The sequence below is a fragment of the Chlamydotis macqueenii genome, chromosome 13 (genome assembly GCF_036417535.1).
Source record: "Chlamydotis macqueenii isolate bChlMac1 chromosome 13, bChlMac1.mat, whole genome shotgun sequence".
NCBI lineage: Eukaryota > Metazoa > Chordata > Aves > Otidiformes > Otididae > Chlamydotis > Chlamydotis macqueenii.
The window spans coordinates 11,446,961-11,463,502 of record NC_141568.1 but is presented as its reverse complement, the minus strand read 5'-3'; the positions used below and the strand labels follow the sequence as shown (position 1 = coordinate 11,463,502).

Genomic DNA, 16,542 nt, shown 5'->3' with positions numbered 1-16,542 from the left:
GCATGTGCATGAAACTTTTTTCTGCTGTATACTTTCAGGTGCGGGTTTCAGAAGGGAAGAATATGATGTCAAATACTGCACACTTGTAAAGATAGGGTTTATGCTACCTTGTGCTGATTATAGTTACGTTAACACACCTTTCCTTCTGAAACAGGCTTTTACGGCTAAAAGTATTATGAACGTCTACCAGGGTATTATTAATCCAAATGGCACACCTTGTACTTACAGGTAATTCTGGATTTCTGTTATATTTCTAATATGGTATGCTGAATATTTGAAAGTAGATATGCCAGAGATTGAGAGATAAGAACCAGTTCCCCTAATTCCTAGCAGACACTTATTGTGCCTAAATTCACAATCCTGAAGTCCCGTTCACAGTGGACAAGGATTTGAGTTGGGCCACCATAGTACTAGAATTAGGAATCAACCACATAGAATCTTTTTACCCAACACTCATTACAACCTTTGTCTACTACCTGAACAACAGAAGAAAAAGAAGCTTTATTTTAACAAAGTTTTGTGAAATGGTTTCCAGAACCAATTTTGAAGACAGGGTATCAATATGTAAAATTGAAATTGTGCCCAAGATCTTGTAAAGGAAATGAAATGTGCCTATAAAAAGCCCAGTAACTTCCATGCCAGACACTTCCACTAAACAGAAGTTGTTCCAGAACTATCAACCAGCCTGTCAAAATGACTGCTGACCAAAAAGGAACAATAACATGCATCCACACTAGAAAGTCCATACAGATCACTTCAGGGCTAATAGTTTACCTCTAGAGTTAGAAATGTGTATTAAAAATTTATGATTGTGTGCTATTTTTCAATATGTGTAGCTTCAACAACTGAAGCCAATCTCTAAAATCAGATTTTAAAAGTCTATTAAACTTGATACATACTATTGCAAACCCTAATGCTGATGTTATCTCCAGAAATCCAGGTAGTTGCTTTTAACCACTCTTCTAGAAAATAATCTTTTGCTGCTCCTATCCTATTTGCAAAAGTCTATTTAAATAGCTAAATCCTTAAACTGAAATGATAGCTTTCTTTTTTGGTAATGAAAATTAACAGTAAGTTGTGCCAGTAGGATGATAATTGTGTGAAAAATATCAATTAAGTCATATTAATTATTTAAAGATAATTACCAAAAAAATAAGATGATCACGTTCCCGAGCTATCTTCTCCACCAAACCAATAAGGTCTGTTAGACAGTGATGGGCTACAACTTCTTTTTCCATTGCTTCCTCCAAGTGCAGTTTCAAAAGAGCTACTTTCTTCCTTAATCGCCTATAAAATTAACAGAAAAAGAAAAATCTTCAGATTGGGAATTAATAATGGGATTAAAAGAACTTGCATTGCATGTGCAAACCAACTTGTACAAGTCTCAAACAGTTAAATATACCGTTAAAGACAACAGTTACAATTATGCAAAAGAACAATTTGTGCAATGGCTATAAGCTCCTATTTCTTAAGAAACATAACAATAATGTTTTCACAAGTATTGTGTGCCTAAGTGAACTACGCGGGTGCACAAGAAGGTCTGCAAATAGCATGAAATGCTACTTTTCAGGTGAGTACACAAATAATTACTTGCTATAGCTAACTACTAGCATTAAAGATGTACTCTTAATGTGCATGTAGACATAGAAAAGCGTGCATGAAAACATACGAAGCCTAGCAAAGTTACTTGATGACCAGACCTTTAGATGTTACAAAGATGTGTTTAGAAAACATGTTTTTTCTGTAATAGGTAGAAATCACACACTGGGGGATGTCCAAAAATATTCTTACAGCTATTTCTGCTCTTATTTTTAGAAATACAAGTATCTCTATATAAGAAAAAGAGAATGTGATATGACCTGTTTGTTTTTTGTGTCATTTCCATTTCTGTTTCCAGGATCTTGTTGTCAGCCATGAAGTTATTTTTCTCTAAAAGCAGTTTCTTGTTTTGAGCTTGCAGTGATGCTATCTTTCCCATTAGATCTTCTACCTCACAGTGCTTTTTCTCCTGCTCCTGTTGTAAGTGGCTGGAAGAACCAGTAGCGTAGAACAGGCGTCATGTATAGACCTACTGCACTAAAAAGCTAAGTTACAGTAAGACACTCATGTTGAAGGTACGAAAAAGACAAATTGAGAATGCTTAATGTTCAGTGGTGACATCAGAGAGGTATTACAATCTCATGATACATCAAATCATAAATGAATTATAATACAAGCAAAATTATTCAAATAATTCAACCTGACTGCACCAGAAATATAATTTAAATTCTAAAAATATCCTATACAGTCCAAATGTATTCCCCTCCTATTTTTTTTCAAGAAATTACTAGCAATGACAAAAACAAGATCTGAGAACTTCTCAAGAGGGCACTGTACCAAGAAACAGTAACTTCCACTATCTGAAGGCTTGAAAGTAAACAAATTTACAGAATGTCTTCAGAAAAACAGTACTTTACAGACTATGCTGCATGATAGTACTTTTATGTTGTGCTGTTTAATGTTATTTCTATATTGTAAAGGCTGGATAAATTTAATATTTTTCATTTAGAATTTCAGGATCCTTCAGACATTGTTCCAAAGATGGGAACAAAAGAATGAGAACGTTTTATATACAGTGTTGATAGAAGTAGATAGATTTGACAAAAATATTTTTAATGCCTCCTTTTCAACTGTTTAAAAAGCTACATTTAGCAGTGTGCACTCTACAGTAGAAACACTTGACCAGTACCTCTAGATCTGGGATTTCCTTCTGTAATTTTCATTGTCTATAAAAAGCGAGACAGTATTTTTGAAATATTTCTTTACCTTTCTTTGTACTTTGGTAGTTACTTTCCTAGATTACCAGCATAAGTTTCCACTTGCCTCCTACCTGCAGAGTGATGCGGATCTGTTTGTATGAACTCTTTGCATAATTGTTTCTCTGTGCACCATACGTAAACTCATACCTTTTTAAATCATTCACCAGAGCAAAGTGCTCTTCTGCTGCTATTCTGCTACCCAGTTTGGCTTTCAGCTCTTCACAAGTAGAATGCAAAGCTTCCAACTGTTTCTGGTATTCTGCTATCTCTTCTTCTTGACTCTGTTTCTTATCTTCTAAGATTGTTATCTTTTTGGTCAATTTTGAAGCTTTTGGGAGGGGAAAAAAAAAAGGTAACAACTAGGTACAGCAGAACTAATTCAATCACCTAGTGAAACTCCAGCTAAACCAATAATATGACAATTCCTAGCTGTTCATAGCATTATGTAACAGTGGATTTGTCAGTTTGTTTCATATTTTAACAGCTTGGATTTTTTTTTTTTTTTTTGCTGTCTCAAGCAGTTTGTTTTGGAAAAGTACCAAAATTTCAAGACTACTTGTTCTCAGGGCTATTAGCTCACTGAAGTGTCATTTTACTCTGAAAAATCCTCTGATTCAGATTTTACTAATTCTGGAAAAGAACCTAGAAGGAAAGATGACTCTGTTAGGCTAGTAGATAGGGCACATATCTAGTGACTGCCTAGTTTCTGTTCACTGATCTCTCAATTTTTTCTGTAGTATGTATTTCAATTGCTGGATGTGCTGCCAAAACAATTGTAGGAACCTAATGGAAGATCAGGGCTCTTGTTTCCTTGTGAGAATTTCACCAATAGATAATAAAATCTGCCAGTGTTTACTACGGATGTTCTGAGAACTCATACTAGATCAAGCTATTTTAATATTTGGAAGGAGGAACACCTGATTTTGGGGTATTGTCTGACCTTTGGCCTTTGGTATGATGAGTTGTTATCTTCTAAACACAATGGATATAGAGAGATAAAAGTCTAAACAACAAACTCGGGAGCTTTAAAAGCAGAAAGGAAAGTGTTCATGGAATTAGGTGGCAGATTAATAAAAAATCTCAGAATTGGAGTTTTGCTCTACAGGTTCACTTAAGGAAACTGTTCTCATCACCGACTTAGGTTAATCATACATAGTTATATGTTTTTCAGAACATCCTAATCTGTGAATTAAGTTTCAATTTTGCTTTTTAAACTTCACAAAGAAATATTACTTTCAGTTTGGGGATTTTAAACCATAAAATGCTTGTTCTTTTTCTAATATCCAGTCAGAAGGCTATTAACAAGAAATATCCAGAGAAATCTGCCAATGCAAAAATAACTATCAGCAGAAAAATTAATCTTGGTCAAGAAATAGTATTTACAGGAAAGACAAGGAATATCAAGTGTTCTGAATTCAAGCAAAGCTCTGATAAAACAGCAATAGATAACAGATTATTACTTGAAGATGTATGTAAATTTAAGCAGTATCAAATTATAAAAGTGTAAAATCAAATACTGCTACTTATGATACAATTAACTATATTAAGTGATAAACATTGGTTACAAAGCAGAAAATTAAAGAACTCTACAAATTCTAAATGGAACACTTAAATATGCAAGTAATACCTCACAAATACCAACCTGTAAAGTTTAAAATGCTCTTAAATTATAAAAATGAGTGCATTGCTCTTTAACAGTTGTGTCACTTTTTCAGAGGAAGCAAGTTAAACTGGAGTATGCTGTATAGTGTCAATAGGTAATATTGACATTTCTTTTCAGTATCAGCTGACATACAGAACTTGATCTCATATTAGTGTCAGATGCATTCAGTGATGTTTTGTAGGCATATATGAAGTTGCAAAAAAAATCCAAAACCAAAAACCCCCAAACCCTACCAAAACAAAAAAAATTCCACAAATAAACAAACAAACAAAAAACCAAGCCTGCAGTACTATCTCTGGCATAGTTCAAATGACTAGCAACTCAAGCACTTTACCTTCTTGCACATGTTGCCTGTGACTATCTTTTGCTTTAGCTTGTTGAATTTCGAGTTGCTGCATCAACAATCCATTTTCTTCCAAGACCAGCTTGGCCTGAGTTTGCAGCTGCTGCCTGCAATGACAACTGGCTTATAAACAAAATATAATTCAAATATTAACTTATGTCCAAAGAAAAAAATGCAACTGACTTTCAACAGTGTAAACTTATAAAATCATACTTGAATGTCTTTAAAAAACAAATTTTAAATCCTCATTGAAAGCAACATTGGGATGCAAGGTAAGCTTATTAGAGACATGAACTCACAACCCTCAAAATGTAAATTATTTTAAATAATGTTTAAAATCTTTTACTAACTAAAGCAAAAATTCCCCACAGAAAGAAGGAAAAATATGTATGTCTGAATTAGAATTGCAGCATCATAGAATGGCTGAGGTTGGAAGGGATCTCTGGAGGTCATTTGGTCAAACTCCTCTGCTCAAGTAGAAGCACCTAAAGCCAGCTGCCCATGACCATGTCCAGATGGCTTTTGAATATCTCTAGGGATGGAGAGATGCCATAGCCTCTCTGGACAGCTTGTTGCAGAGTCCCTCAGTCCTATAAATGCAGCTTAAGTAGTTCTTGTCGTTGTTATTGCCCAGCCTCTACTAGAAGGACCTATTCTAACATACCCCAGGACTATACTGCCTATTTTTCTTCTTTACAGCTGTTGCCCTAAAAAGCTCACAACGATCTTGCGATGAAGAAGTGAGATCAGTCTCTTCTTCATCTCAGTTGCCACCTGATGAATGCCTGACTGAGGTAAATTGTTATTAAACCTCATACATATTTTGTATTACTTAAATTCCTGATATTTGCATTATTTCACTTCTCAGGAACGTCAAATTCTTCTAATGCCATATTCCAATACCATTTTATATTAATGAAAAACTGATGTCATTGGTACATTCCTACTATTAGAAGATGTGTAAAAGTTAAGTATGAACCCTGCAAGGTCTGGGACAGAATTACATGGGCTTTAGGTGCAAAAATACACATTCACTGTTTAATCTTTACTCCAAAATTATTTCAGGCATTGCAGATCAGCATTGTTCCAACAAGACATAATCATGACCCTATTAACTCTTCAGCAAAACTTAACTTGCTTGAGGGGAACAAAATTTTTCCTTAAGATCTGTAATCTCAAAAGTTTGCATGCAAAGCAAAATAGAGTAGCTTTTAAATTAATTACTAGTAATATAACTTGCCATTCTGTAGGAGTAATAAAGTTATTTTTATTTAATTGCTCAAGCAGGTCTTCATTCTCCTTCACCAATTCTTCAACTCGTACTTTAAAATTCTTCATATCCTCCTGGAAGACAAAGGACTTCTCATAAAATTCTTTGGAGGTAAGTATTTTGTTTTAACTTTTGCATCAAAAAAAACTTTAACAAACATCCATGCTTGGGTGCCTTCTAATTCTTCTGTTAACAGCATATTATCTCATTCATCTTTAATTCACATGTGCATACTTCTAAAATACTTCATCAAGCTAGTAATATTTGATTTTAAAAAATAGAGATATTTTAATTGCAACATATTTTGGCCAAGTGTCATTTGAACTAAGCAAGTTGTAGATCCTTAAAGTATGGATTTAAAAAAATGAATTCTGGAAATTACTATAAGATACTATACATTTTCAGGATGACTGACATGAAATTGAATATGGTAGGACATTACAGTGAATTTACAGTAATATGAAACCCTCAGTGTTTTCTGCTTGTTTTATGGCTTTTTTTTTTTTTGAAGGAAATAAATTATTTTGAAAAGCTATGGCAGTTTTGCTTTAAAGCCCCACTATTTATCAAGGGTTCAGTAACAAAAAAAATACTTCTGAAGAGCAAAATGAGTACACATTCCTTAACACTCATTCCTTAAATAACTAGAAGTAAATATTCTTCTACCATAAAATCCACAGGCCTGTAGCTGGAAGAGCAGCTATACAGGGCACTGCATGCCCATTATGAATGACAATAGTAAATTCTTTCTACCACAGACTGTGTTTATGGCTTACTCTATTCAGAGAACACAATTCTTGTACATCTCAGTGTAGTGCCTGCTTCTGCATCTGAACAGGCGGAAAAAAAACAAGCAAGCCAAGTAGGATAAGAGACAGCAAAATAACTATGCATGGAAAAGTAAAACAAAGTCACTTTTAATTTTGGGCAGAAAACAGCTTTGATAAATTCCTTTAAAAAATTTCAGTAATTTACTTCTGCTTTAGTAGAAGTATGTTTTCTTTAAACAGCAATTTACCTCGTGTTCAAGATTTAAATCTTCCTTTTCTCTTATTCTGTCTTCATAGGCCAACAGAAGAGGTGACAAATACTTCATATCCAACTTAAAAAAAAAATTTAAAAATCAATCCATATAAATCAATTACAAACCATACCCTCATCAATACTTTTTACCACTCCTCCTGCTATATATTGCTAGTTTTAAAAGCTATTAAGGGTTTTCGTATATGCTTTGCAGACAAAAGTGCATACACACACACACACACACGCAAGCATACAAGCACACAGACCACCATATGCAAAATGATGCTGCAGAATGTGGATGAAAATTAATACAAAACCAAACTGGAACACCACAGGGAATACAGTTAATAATAATGAAATTTAGCCCAGATTCATTAGAAAGTGAGAAAGGAATTTTTGGGCTCTCAAACCTGCATCTTTAAAACTAAGTACATACGTATGCGATTCTTGGATATTATAACTAGAAAGACAGAGCAGAAGGAGGACTTTCCTATTTCTGTATAGCTCTGAATAACAATGGGGAAAGAAAATTTAAGATCTGATTAGCATTTCAAGGAGAAACTATTTCACATATTACAAATGCATTCAATTTCTCAGACTATTTGCCTTCTCCTTGCCAGAAGGTCATAGGCTACTAGTAGACCCATGACCATTCCTACCATCAGAATCACTGAAATATGCTATTTTCTTTTAGCATCATCTTAAAAATAATCACAGCAGAGGATTAACAGTTAAGCAACAGACCTTAAAGCAAACTATATGCTAGACAATACTAAGTAAAGATTGTATTTATAATTCTCAGGGTAAAAGTACTTCTTCTTAACTTGCATTCAGTAGTTCAAAGTTGTGATTGTATGCAGTCTGTAGCTTACTGCAAGTTCAACTGGGGCAGTCACACATTCATTGCAAAGTTCTGCCCTACATATTTTTATGCAACAAACATGGATATTTAATATTCTACTAGTATGTGACAGTTCAGCAGAGTAACTAAACAGTATGCTGAATATTTTGGTTCCAGTAAAGAAATTCTACTACTTAGAAAGAAATTAACAGGTTAGTAAAAATATTTTACTTACCAGCCATGGTGGTGGTGGTTCTTTCATGGGTAAACTTTTCAGGTTTAGATGCTAAAGTAGATTTTTAAAAAGATCCTGGAATTATTTCTGCTTTTTGAAACACCAACCACTGCCAACTGCAGTCACAACTATTACTCCAAACAAGCTTATGTTTTTATGTAATTACATGTGTTGCATATGTAACACAGACTCAACAAAGTTGACAAAACTGGAAGTTCAATATCTTACTAAAGTTAGACTTAACAATAAATGCTTATTTTAAATTTCAGAAAAAGCCAATGCCATTTGTAGACTTTGTGGCAAATTTGGAGAAAATAGTCTTAAGAATTCAAAGATGAATGAAATGACAATGGGACATTTCAGTACAAATGGCCTTTATAACCAAGATTCTCACCTCTTCTTGGGACAGTGGCCTGAATTTAGTTTGATAGCGACTTAATTCTACATTTAAACGATGGACTGTCATTTTCAAAGCATCATTTTCATCTACCAATTCTTGTGCTTGTTGTCTGAGAGAAAGTAATTCTGTAGCCTCCTCTATTAAAACAAATATCCAACAAGAAAATTCCATCAAAAGTCAAGAAATGTTCAGAATAATCTGTTAATTTTAAGGAAAAAATGTCAATAAGCTAGAATCATAAGAGAACTCTCAAAATACTGTAATGGAATAATCCTGTGAATAATTACTAACAAAATACCATTAAATTTCAAAAACCTAATTTCTTTTCATGATCATTTAATTATTCCTTAACAAAATTTCTACAAACATAGAAAATACTGTTGGGAAACTAATTCTGCATAGATACTTTCTCAAATCAATGAGTGGAAACCTACTACTGCAGGAAGAAGTTGTAAGAAATAAGAAAAAAATCAAACAAGATAACTACAGAATAGCTTATACGTTTCTCCCACCTTCTCTATGCGACTTCTCTGCAGCTTCTTTAAGTCTTCTGTTTTCTTGTTCTAGTCTCTTCAGCTTTAACTGCTGTTCTTCCATTTGCTGTTTTGTTCCCTCAAACTGTTGGACCATAGCCTGATATGCCTTCTTAAGAGACCAGTTTTCTTGTTCTAGTTCTCTGAACTTTACTTTAGTCATATTTTCCTGTGCTTGCCTTGCCCGAACAGATACATCTGTAATGACACAGTACAATATATTTAAATGGTATTCAGACTTGAATAAGAGTTTCAGCAAATTAAAATCTTTTTTTTTCTAATATTAGCATTATATATGAGTGATATTTCATCAAATACAAATCAGCTCATGACTCCCAGAAGATAAGGCAAGAGAATGAAAAAAGTGAACTTGGAAAGAGAGTTACACAGTGGAATGGCTGCAAGTTCACATTTTTTTCTCTCAGACACTGAAAGCATTCCTTCCTTAAGGGGAAAATAAAGTCTTAACAGATCTCCCTCTCCCTAGCATCATGACTAGAGAGGTGAGACAGAAATATCCACTGCAGTAAGCAAAGTGTATGTGCCCAACATGAACTAGTCAGCCCTTTTGACCCCTCCTTATTTTAATCACCTATGTAATGAACGCTTTACCTTCCTTCCCACTGAACAGGCTTCATTAATCTGTTACTGAATAGAAGTTACTTAATAGTCCTTACAAAAGTAAAATTTTAGATCATCTGCACAATCATGGATATATTGTTGCATTAGTAATAATGAATCACACTTCCAAATTTTCCTTTTCATCTGTATGGGCAAAACAGATCACCTGTTAAAACGAAGGCTGAGATTTTACCCTTACCATCAGAGCTTTAAGAGCCAGCATAATCTAACAACATACAGGCATGAATAGAACTTAGTACAGAACAATTCCTTACTACAGGATATATATAAAACCCAAGAACTGGTTTTGAAATACAGAGCTATCTCTTGTTATTGATGACATATAACAGCTTCATGTGTTTAGTAATATTTCAGGAACTTACGGTCACTGTTAACTTCCTGTGAGAAGGCATAAGATACTTGGACAGCACAGAAATACACAAAACCCCATAAACTTCTGATAGGCACAGATCCCATCCATGTGACACACAGAGTTCAGAGGTGCTATGCCTGGAACTGTTACGTGGATGCACTAACATACAAGTAAGGCACTAGCTGAAGGTAGACCACATACCTCATATCACTACATGTTTACCACTGCAGTTGCAATGGGATGTTTAATAATGGTGACATCCTCTAGTGCAGATGAAACTTAAGGGATGGGAGAGTTCCAGTATGACTTTAATTTCATTACATCATTTCACAAGCACAGATTCATTTAGGTTGGAAAAGACCTTTTAAGATCAAGTCCAACAGATAACTGCCAAGTCCACCACTAAACTAAGGCCCTAAGCACCACATCTACAAATCTTTTAAATATCTCCAGGGATGGTGACTCTACCACCTCCCTGGGCAGCCTATTCGAATGCTTGACAACCCTTTTGGTGAAGAAATTTTTCCTAATATCCAATCTAAACCTCCCCTAGCACAACTTGAGGCCATTTCTTCTTGTCCTATCACTTGTTACTTGGGAGAAGAGATCAACCCCCACCTCACTACAGCCTCCTTTCAGGTAGCTGTAGAGAGTGATAAGGTCTCCCCTCAGCCTCCTTTTCTCCAGACTAAATGACGCCAGTTCTCTCAGCCGCTCCTCACAGGACTTGTGCTCCAGACCCTTCACCAGCTTTGCTGCCCTTCTTTGGATGCACTCCAGCACCTCTATGTCTTTCTTGCAGTGAGGGGCCCAAAGCTGAACACAGTATTCAAGGCACGGCCCCACCAGTGCTGAGTACAGGACAGACACTTCCCGAGTCCTGCTGGCCACACTATTTCTGATACAAGCCAGGATGCTACTGGCTCTCTTGGCTACCTGGGCACACTGCTGCCTCATGTTCAGTCAGCTGTCGATCAACACTCTCGGATCCTTTTCGGCTGGGCAGCTTTCCAGCCACTCTTCCCTAAGCCTGTAGCACTGCATGGGGTTGTTGTGTCTAGAGTGCAGGACCTGGCACTTGGCCTTGTTGAGTCTCATACAACTGACCTTGGCCCGTCAATCCAGCCTGTCCAGATCCCTCTGCAGAGCCTTCCTACCCTCAAGCAGATCGACACTCCTGCTCAACTTGGTGTCACCTGCAAACTGACTGAGGGTGCACTCAACCCCCTCATCCAGATCCCTAACAAAGCTGTTAAACAGAACTAGCCCCAGTACTGAGCCATGGGGAACACCACTGCTGGTGGTGACTGGCTGCCAGCTGGATTTAACTCCATTCACCACAACTCCTTGGGTCCAGCCATCCAGTCAGTTTTTAACCCAGCAAAGAGTACTTAAGATTCCAAAAATCACTCAGATTGGGTTTTTATTTTCCAAACATAAAAAGCCTAGAACTATTGTTTTTATACATATTGCAGAGCACTCAGCACTTTCCTATTTTCTGTACAGGAGAAATATTTTTTTTTTTTCCCCCCTCACAAGTTAAGCTTAGAGAACACAAGCAGGAAAACGTATTTTTATATACATATGCATATTATTAAATTAAAGATATGCAGTAAAGTCATAGAAAAATCAGAAGTACCTGGGGACAGTGGAGGCTTCTGATGTATCAGGTTTTCAGCTAATATTTTTTCTTCCTAGCAGAGAAACAAAAAATGAGACAATTTGTTTTAACAGTTATCCTTTCTAAAGTACTCTGAACAGCATTACTCTTAGAGAACTTAAGAAACATAACTTTTGAAGCGGTTTCTTTTATATCAACAAAATTTAAGGTTGGATTCACTACTGACAATATACAACTTGTCATTTACCCATCTTGACATCATTTTGTCACTTACCACTGCCATCAGTCACTTGTGGACATTTGCAATTGTTAATATTTTCTTTAGTTGTCAGAGATGTACAGTTCTTAAAACAATTTTATGACTGACATAAAAGTTATATAAACATAAAGCTTCACGATCAAACAGAATGGATATTGCTCCCACTTGTTAGTTTGTGTAAGACTTTAGAATAGGCAATTATGATATTAACTGCCAGTCTCTAACTGGGCATCAGTGAATAAATTAAATGTAAAATGTTCTTCAAAAAAAGTTGAAGCACTTTTTTCTCCCTTTGCTGGTAAAAAAAAAAAAAAATTAAGTACCTATTTTTACATTTTCAAAAGGTTCTTTCCTCAGGAAAGATCTACAGGCTAAATTTATACTAATATATTTACTTGAGGCAAACATGATCTATATACAAACTTTCTCAATATATTTATGAAAAAGCAGTGAAGTTCAGTAAAGATATGATGTCATGTAATGTAATATACTGAGGCACTGATGACTAAATGAGTCAAAACTCAGTTTCAACAGAAAATACAGGTGGTCAAGAACTTGAATTTTTAAAAGTTATGTTAACAATAGAAGAACTGACCATTTTGTAAACAATATTCCAGCAAGCTGATCTGAGAAACTAAACTTTTGGGTATTCTTTTTCAAGCTTATGAAAGCAGGCAGATGGGCCTAGCTGGAAAACAACATAAAAATCTGGTGAAGCCAGGCTCAGAATTTGAAAATTATCAGTAAGAGCTTATCTCTTGCTACAACATGCTGTCTTCCACTCTCAGTTTCTTTCTTTCACATGAGGAACAACAAAAGATATATTAAAAAATTAATAATAACCCCCAACTTTTGTATGGCCTAGTTACGTATATAGTTGTAATTTTTCAAAATAAATTATTAGCCATTCTTGTACTCCAAAAGAAAAATATTCCGTAGTGGCAATACATTAGTTTCCTTTAAGTGATCATAAACTATCAGCTCTTTATAACACCCTTTTTTCCAAAATGCATCAAAAATTAACCTTCATGTAAGTCTTACCTTTAAATTCAAGGCAAGATGTTGGTCTTCTGCTAAAGAAAAAAAGATCTTTCCGTCAATTAAAAGTATTTGTAAGTCTGTAAATTATAAATGGTTCATATGGATATGTAAGCATGCATATTATATACCCCAAATAAATGTAAGAAAGTCCTCCCAAACCCACAAATTAGATCACTGACTTTCCTTTATCTCTTTCATGGTGTAGCAGGATACTGATGTGAGACCTTACTTTACCTCACACTGTATACATGCAACCATGGAAGAAATGAAGCTGTATTGTTGTTTTCCACGATTATTTTAGAATTTTACTAAAGGACAAAAGAAATATTTTCACTGGGTTTGATTCCTATTGCATCTCTGAACAAGGCAAGTGCAAATGTGACAGCTTCCCAGATCCGCAGCACTTAGTATGTAGAAGAGGGATTAGGAACAGTTTATATATCCTATTCTTTTCAGTTTAATGCATCCACTTCCCACATGGTTTTATCAAAGCAACCTATTCTTTCTGGATATTGTTCTCTACAAAAGTTTTCAAATAACTCCACTGAAATAATATTGGAACAACACTGGGACCCAACAGGAATAAAAGTTAGAAGGATAAAGATTTTTTTTAAACTGACTCAGTTCTGCTTCCTCTTTCCTATGCAATAGCTACTGGAGTGCTGCCATCCTCTGCAATAACTGCATTTTGCAGCTCTGGAACAAATTCTGATTTTAAAATAATAGGCAAGATAATTATGCAATAAAACTCCTATACAGGTAGATTGGTCTTGCTCTCGTCATCATTTTTTCTCCATTATATTCTATTGCTACAGAAAAATAGCTTAATGACAGGCCTAGCTGTGAACCAAATGTCCCTGATCTAATTAAATTACTTATTGGGAAAAAAAAAAAAAAAAAAATCTATTTGGGAAGCGTAACAATTCAGAGCTTAGGGTGATAACCTGAGACTGATGATCATGTTCAGCCCTCTGTTTTGTCAGAAACTTCCTGTGACCTGATGTATAATTTTAACAGCCAAACCTTAAAAGACAGCAAGAACAATAGAATTTCTGTAGAAATGGGAAACAATCCTAGTATCATGTTCTTGGATTATTTAAAAAAAAAAAAGGTTCTTACTGCTGATTTTCAGATGTAATACTTTTTTATCCATGAAAAATTATGGATTAAAAATGTTTTCTTCTATCTCTTTAGCTTTTTTTTTTTCTTAAATATTGGTAGTTTTTACTTTTTTCCATTTCTTGAGCACAGTAACACTCCATTAGTTTCCAGAGTATAAACTAGATTGATTCTGGCACAAACATCAACAGAAACATAGTAGAGAATGACTGTACCAGAAAAGACAGATTTCACAAACCTTTTTCCCCCTCCCCCCTCTCTTTTTACACTATCTGACAGTGGATGTTTAGGAGTTTCAGTTATACAGTGAATATAGACCAATCTTCCCCTCTTCATGAAGATTTTTAATTTTCTGTAACTACTAGAAATTGCTAAGTATCTAGTAGTATTTCTTTCACTGCACTTTACCAAAAAAATCATTATAATATAGTATTAAATTTATTTTATTCAAAAATTATTTTTCCAGTGGTTTCAAAGGTACGGCATTTTGACTTCAAGTAAGTTTATTTACCTTCTATTTGCACGTTTGACTCATCCACCACCACCTGCAAATCAGTTTCATGAGAAGGCACCTCTTTCTTGTCAGCATTAGTACTAGGTGATGGTAGAAATTCTTCCTATGTAAAAACAAGACAAGCCTATTTAAATTATGATAATACTGTTAAAATATCCTGTATGTCTTGATATCTGTATAAAACTTTTAGTGTACTAATGTCCCAGTCACATTCAGAATTGTACTCCAGTATTTTAAGATAGTAAATGATACGGTATGCTTTTTGTTTGTTTGTTTAGGGCTCTATGTAAATAAAATCTAAACCTTACAATGATCAACAAACTATGATAGTCATTTAGTTTACAGGGCAAATACTCCCTTGTCACCTTATTCAGTCACAATGGTCTGTGAAAGTATCCTACATTTGCCTGTTTCCTGTGTTGTCACAAAACTTGCTCTTAAAAAAAGACCAACCATTTATCTACTGTGTCACAGCACTGAGGGATTCATAAGTCATTTTTAACATTGTCTTCACTGTTTTTGCCCTGCTGATTGCACACCAGTGTCCCACATATTCCACTCGCTCCCTTTTTTTTTTCCTTCCCTCGTCTTACTGACTACTATCTCTTCACTTAGGGTTGTTTTCTGATTTCTTTCCTATATATAGCATTTTATTGCCTCTTTAGTACTCAGTTACTTCTTCCTCTTTGTTACATTTTTGTATAATTTTGGACTGAACTTTAAATGTGCCTTAGGAGTATTTATCTTGCTTATTGCTAGTTAAGACGGTCCAAACCTATAAAATAGAAAAATCTACTTGTCTTCAAGAAAACAAGGTAATTTATTTTGTTTGATTCTGAATTTCCCTGTCTCTACATAGGTCTCTGCTCATTAGCACAATACTGAATCATTAACTAAGCTTTCATCATATAAAGGTAAAGTTCCTAGTGCTTCTAATCTACTAGTTATGTGTCACACTCAACATAAAATATCAGACATTTTGCAAGACTAAATTATGCACAACATTTATACACCATATCAGTGTTTTCCTAATAAGAAAAGGCTCCAAATAATCAGAGATATGGAATCTGTGAGGATGAACAAACAAACATAACTTGTATAGGAGTAAATGAATCACAAAAAGCAGCATGTGAAATAAAAATTGAATAAATGTCTAAAGTGTAAGAAGGAATGAAAAGCCTTAGAAATACCTAATATTTGCATTAATATATTAAAACACAGTAAACGAATTAACGCATTTGAAAATCCTACCTTTTTTTTCTTGCAGGGAACAGCATAAACAGCATTGGTGCTAAAGCTTTCTCCCTTTTTCTCATTACTGTGACAGCTGGACTCTGCCTCTTTATCAGCATCTGAAAGACAGGTATCCATGTCCTCGTCCTCACCATAATTGCCTGATATTCCCAGGGACTGTGCGGGAGAACTGTCACTACCATCAAGTTTCCAGTTTGGCCTGCAAGTAGAATGCAGTTTAAAGCCTGTTTCAGTGTTGCTTACCCTTCCAAAAATATAAACACTAGTAAAGTAGAACCATCAGTCTTACAGTATACACAAGTCCAAAGAGCCGACACAAATGGACATCTAAACTTCTGTCAGCTCCAAAAAACGAATCCAGCCTATATGTACGCTTTAGAATACATGATTAACACTGGAGCTGAATTTTCTTCTCTATCTTAAAGAAAATGCCAGCTAGAGATAGAAGTGTGCTAATTCTACCAAAATAAGAGTCTGAAATAATTATTTAGCATAAAGGAAATATCTGACATGTAATTCAGATGATTCCTCAGTGATTAACTGTTTGTATAACTGATCATCATTTGGCAGAAATAATATATGGTTTTACTCATGACTGCTGTACAAACTAAATCTTCCTCTCTGAAGATGGTAT

At 34.9% G+C, this 16,542-nt stretch overlaps 1 protein-coding gene across 5 annotated transcripts in view; it reads right to left on the bottom strand.

The window, feature by feature from the left end:
• Positions 1 to 16,542, bottom strand: part of CEP89 (centrosomal protein 89) — a 38,290-nt gene that overhangs the window by 18,004 nt on the left and 3,744 nt on the right. For 2 of the 5 annotated variants that reach the window (XM_086758250.1, XM_086758253.1), the window contains exons 4-16: positions 15,906 to 16,107; positions 14,652 to 14,757; positions 13,022 to 13,053; positions 11,740 to 11,794; positions 9,086 to 9,304; positions 8,568 to 8,710; positions 8,174 to 8,224; positions 7,093 to 7,176; positions 6,041 to 6,148; positions 4,796 to 4,907; positions 2,946 to 3,126; positions 1,860 to 2,027; positions 1,146 to 1,287 (exon numbers count right to left, since the gene is read on the bottom strand). In XM_086758250.1, the coding sequence (XP_086614376.1) occupies positions 1,146 to 1,287; positions 1,860 to 2,027; positions 2,946 to 3,126; positions 4,796 to 4,907; positions 6,041 to 6,148; positions 7,093 to 7,176; positions 8,174 to 8,224; positions 8,568 to 8,710; positions 9,086 to 9,304; positions 11,740 to 11,794; positions 13,022 to 13,053; positions 14,652 to 14,757; positions 15,906 to 16,107 (1,603 nt within the window). The remainder of the gene's footprint in view (positions 1 to 1,145; positions 1,288 to 1,859; positions 2,028 to 2,945; positions 3,127 to 4,795; positions 4,908 to 6,040; positions 6,149 to 7,092; positions 7,177 to 8,173; positions 8,225 to 8,567; positions 8,711 to 9,085; positions 9,305 to 11,739; positions 11,795 to 13,021; positions 13,054 to 14,651; positions 14,758 to 15,905; positions 16,108 to 16,542) is intronic. The other 3 variants (XM_086758251.1, XM_086758254.1, XM_086758252.1) reach the window with 2 other exon arrangements.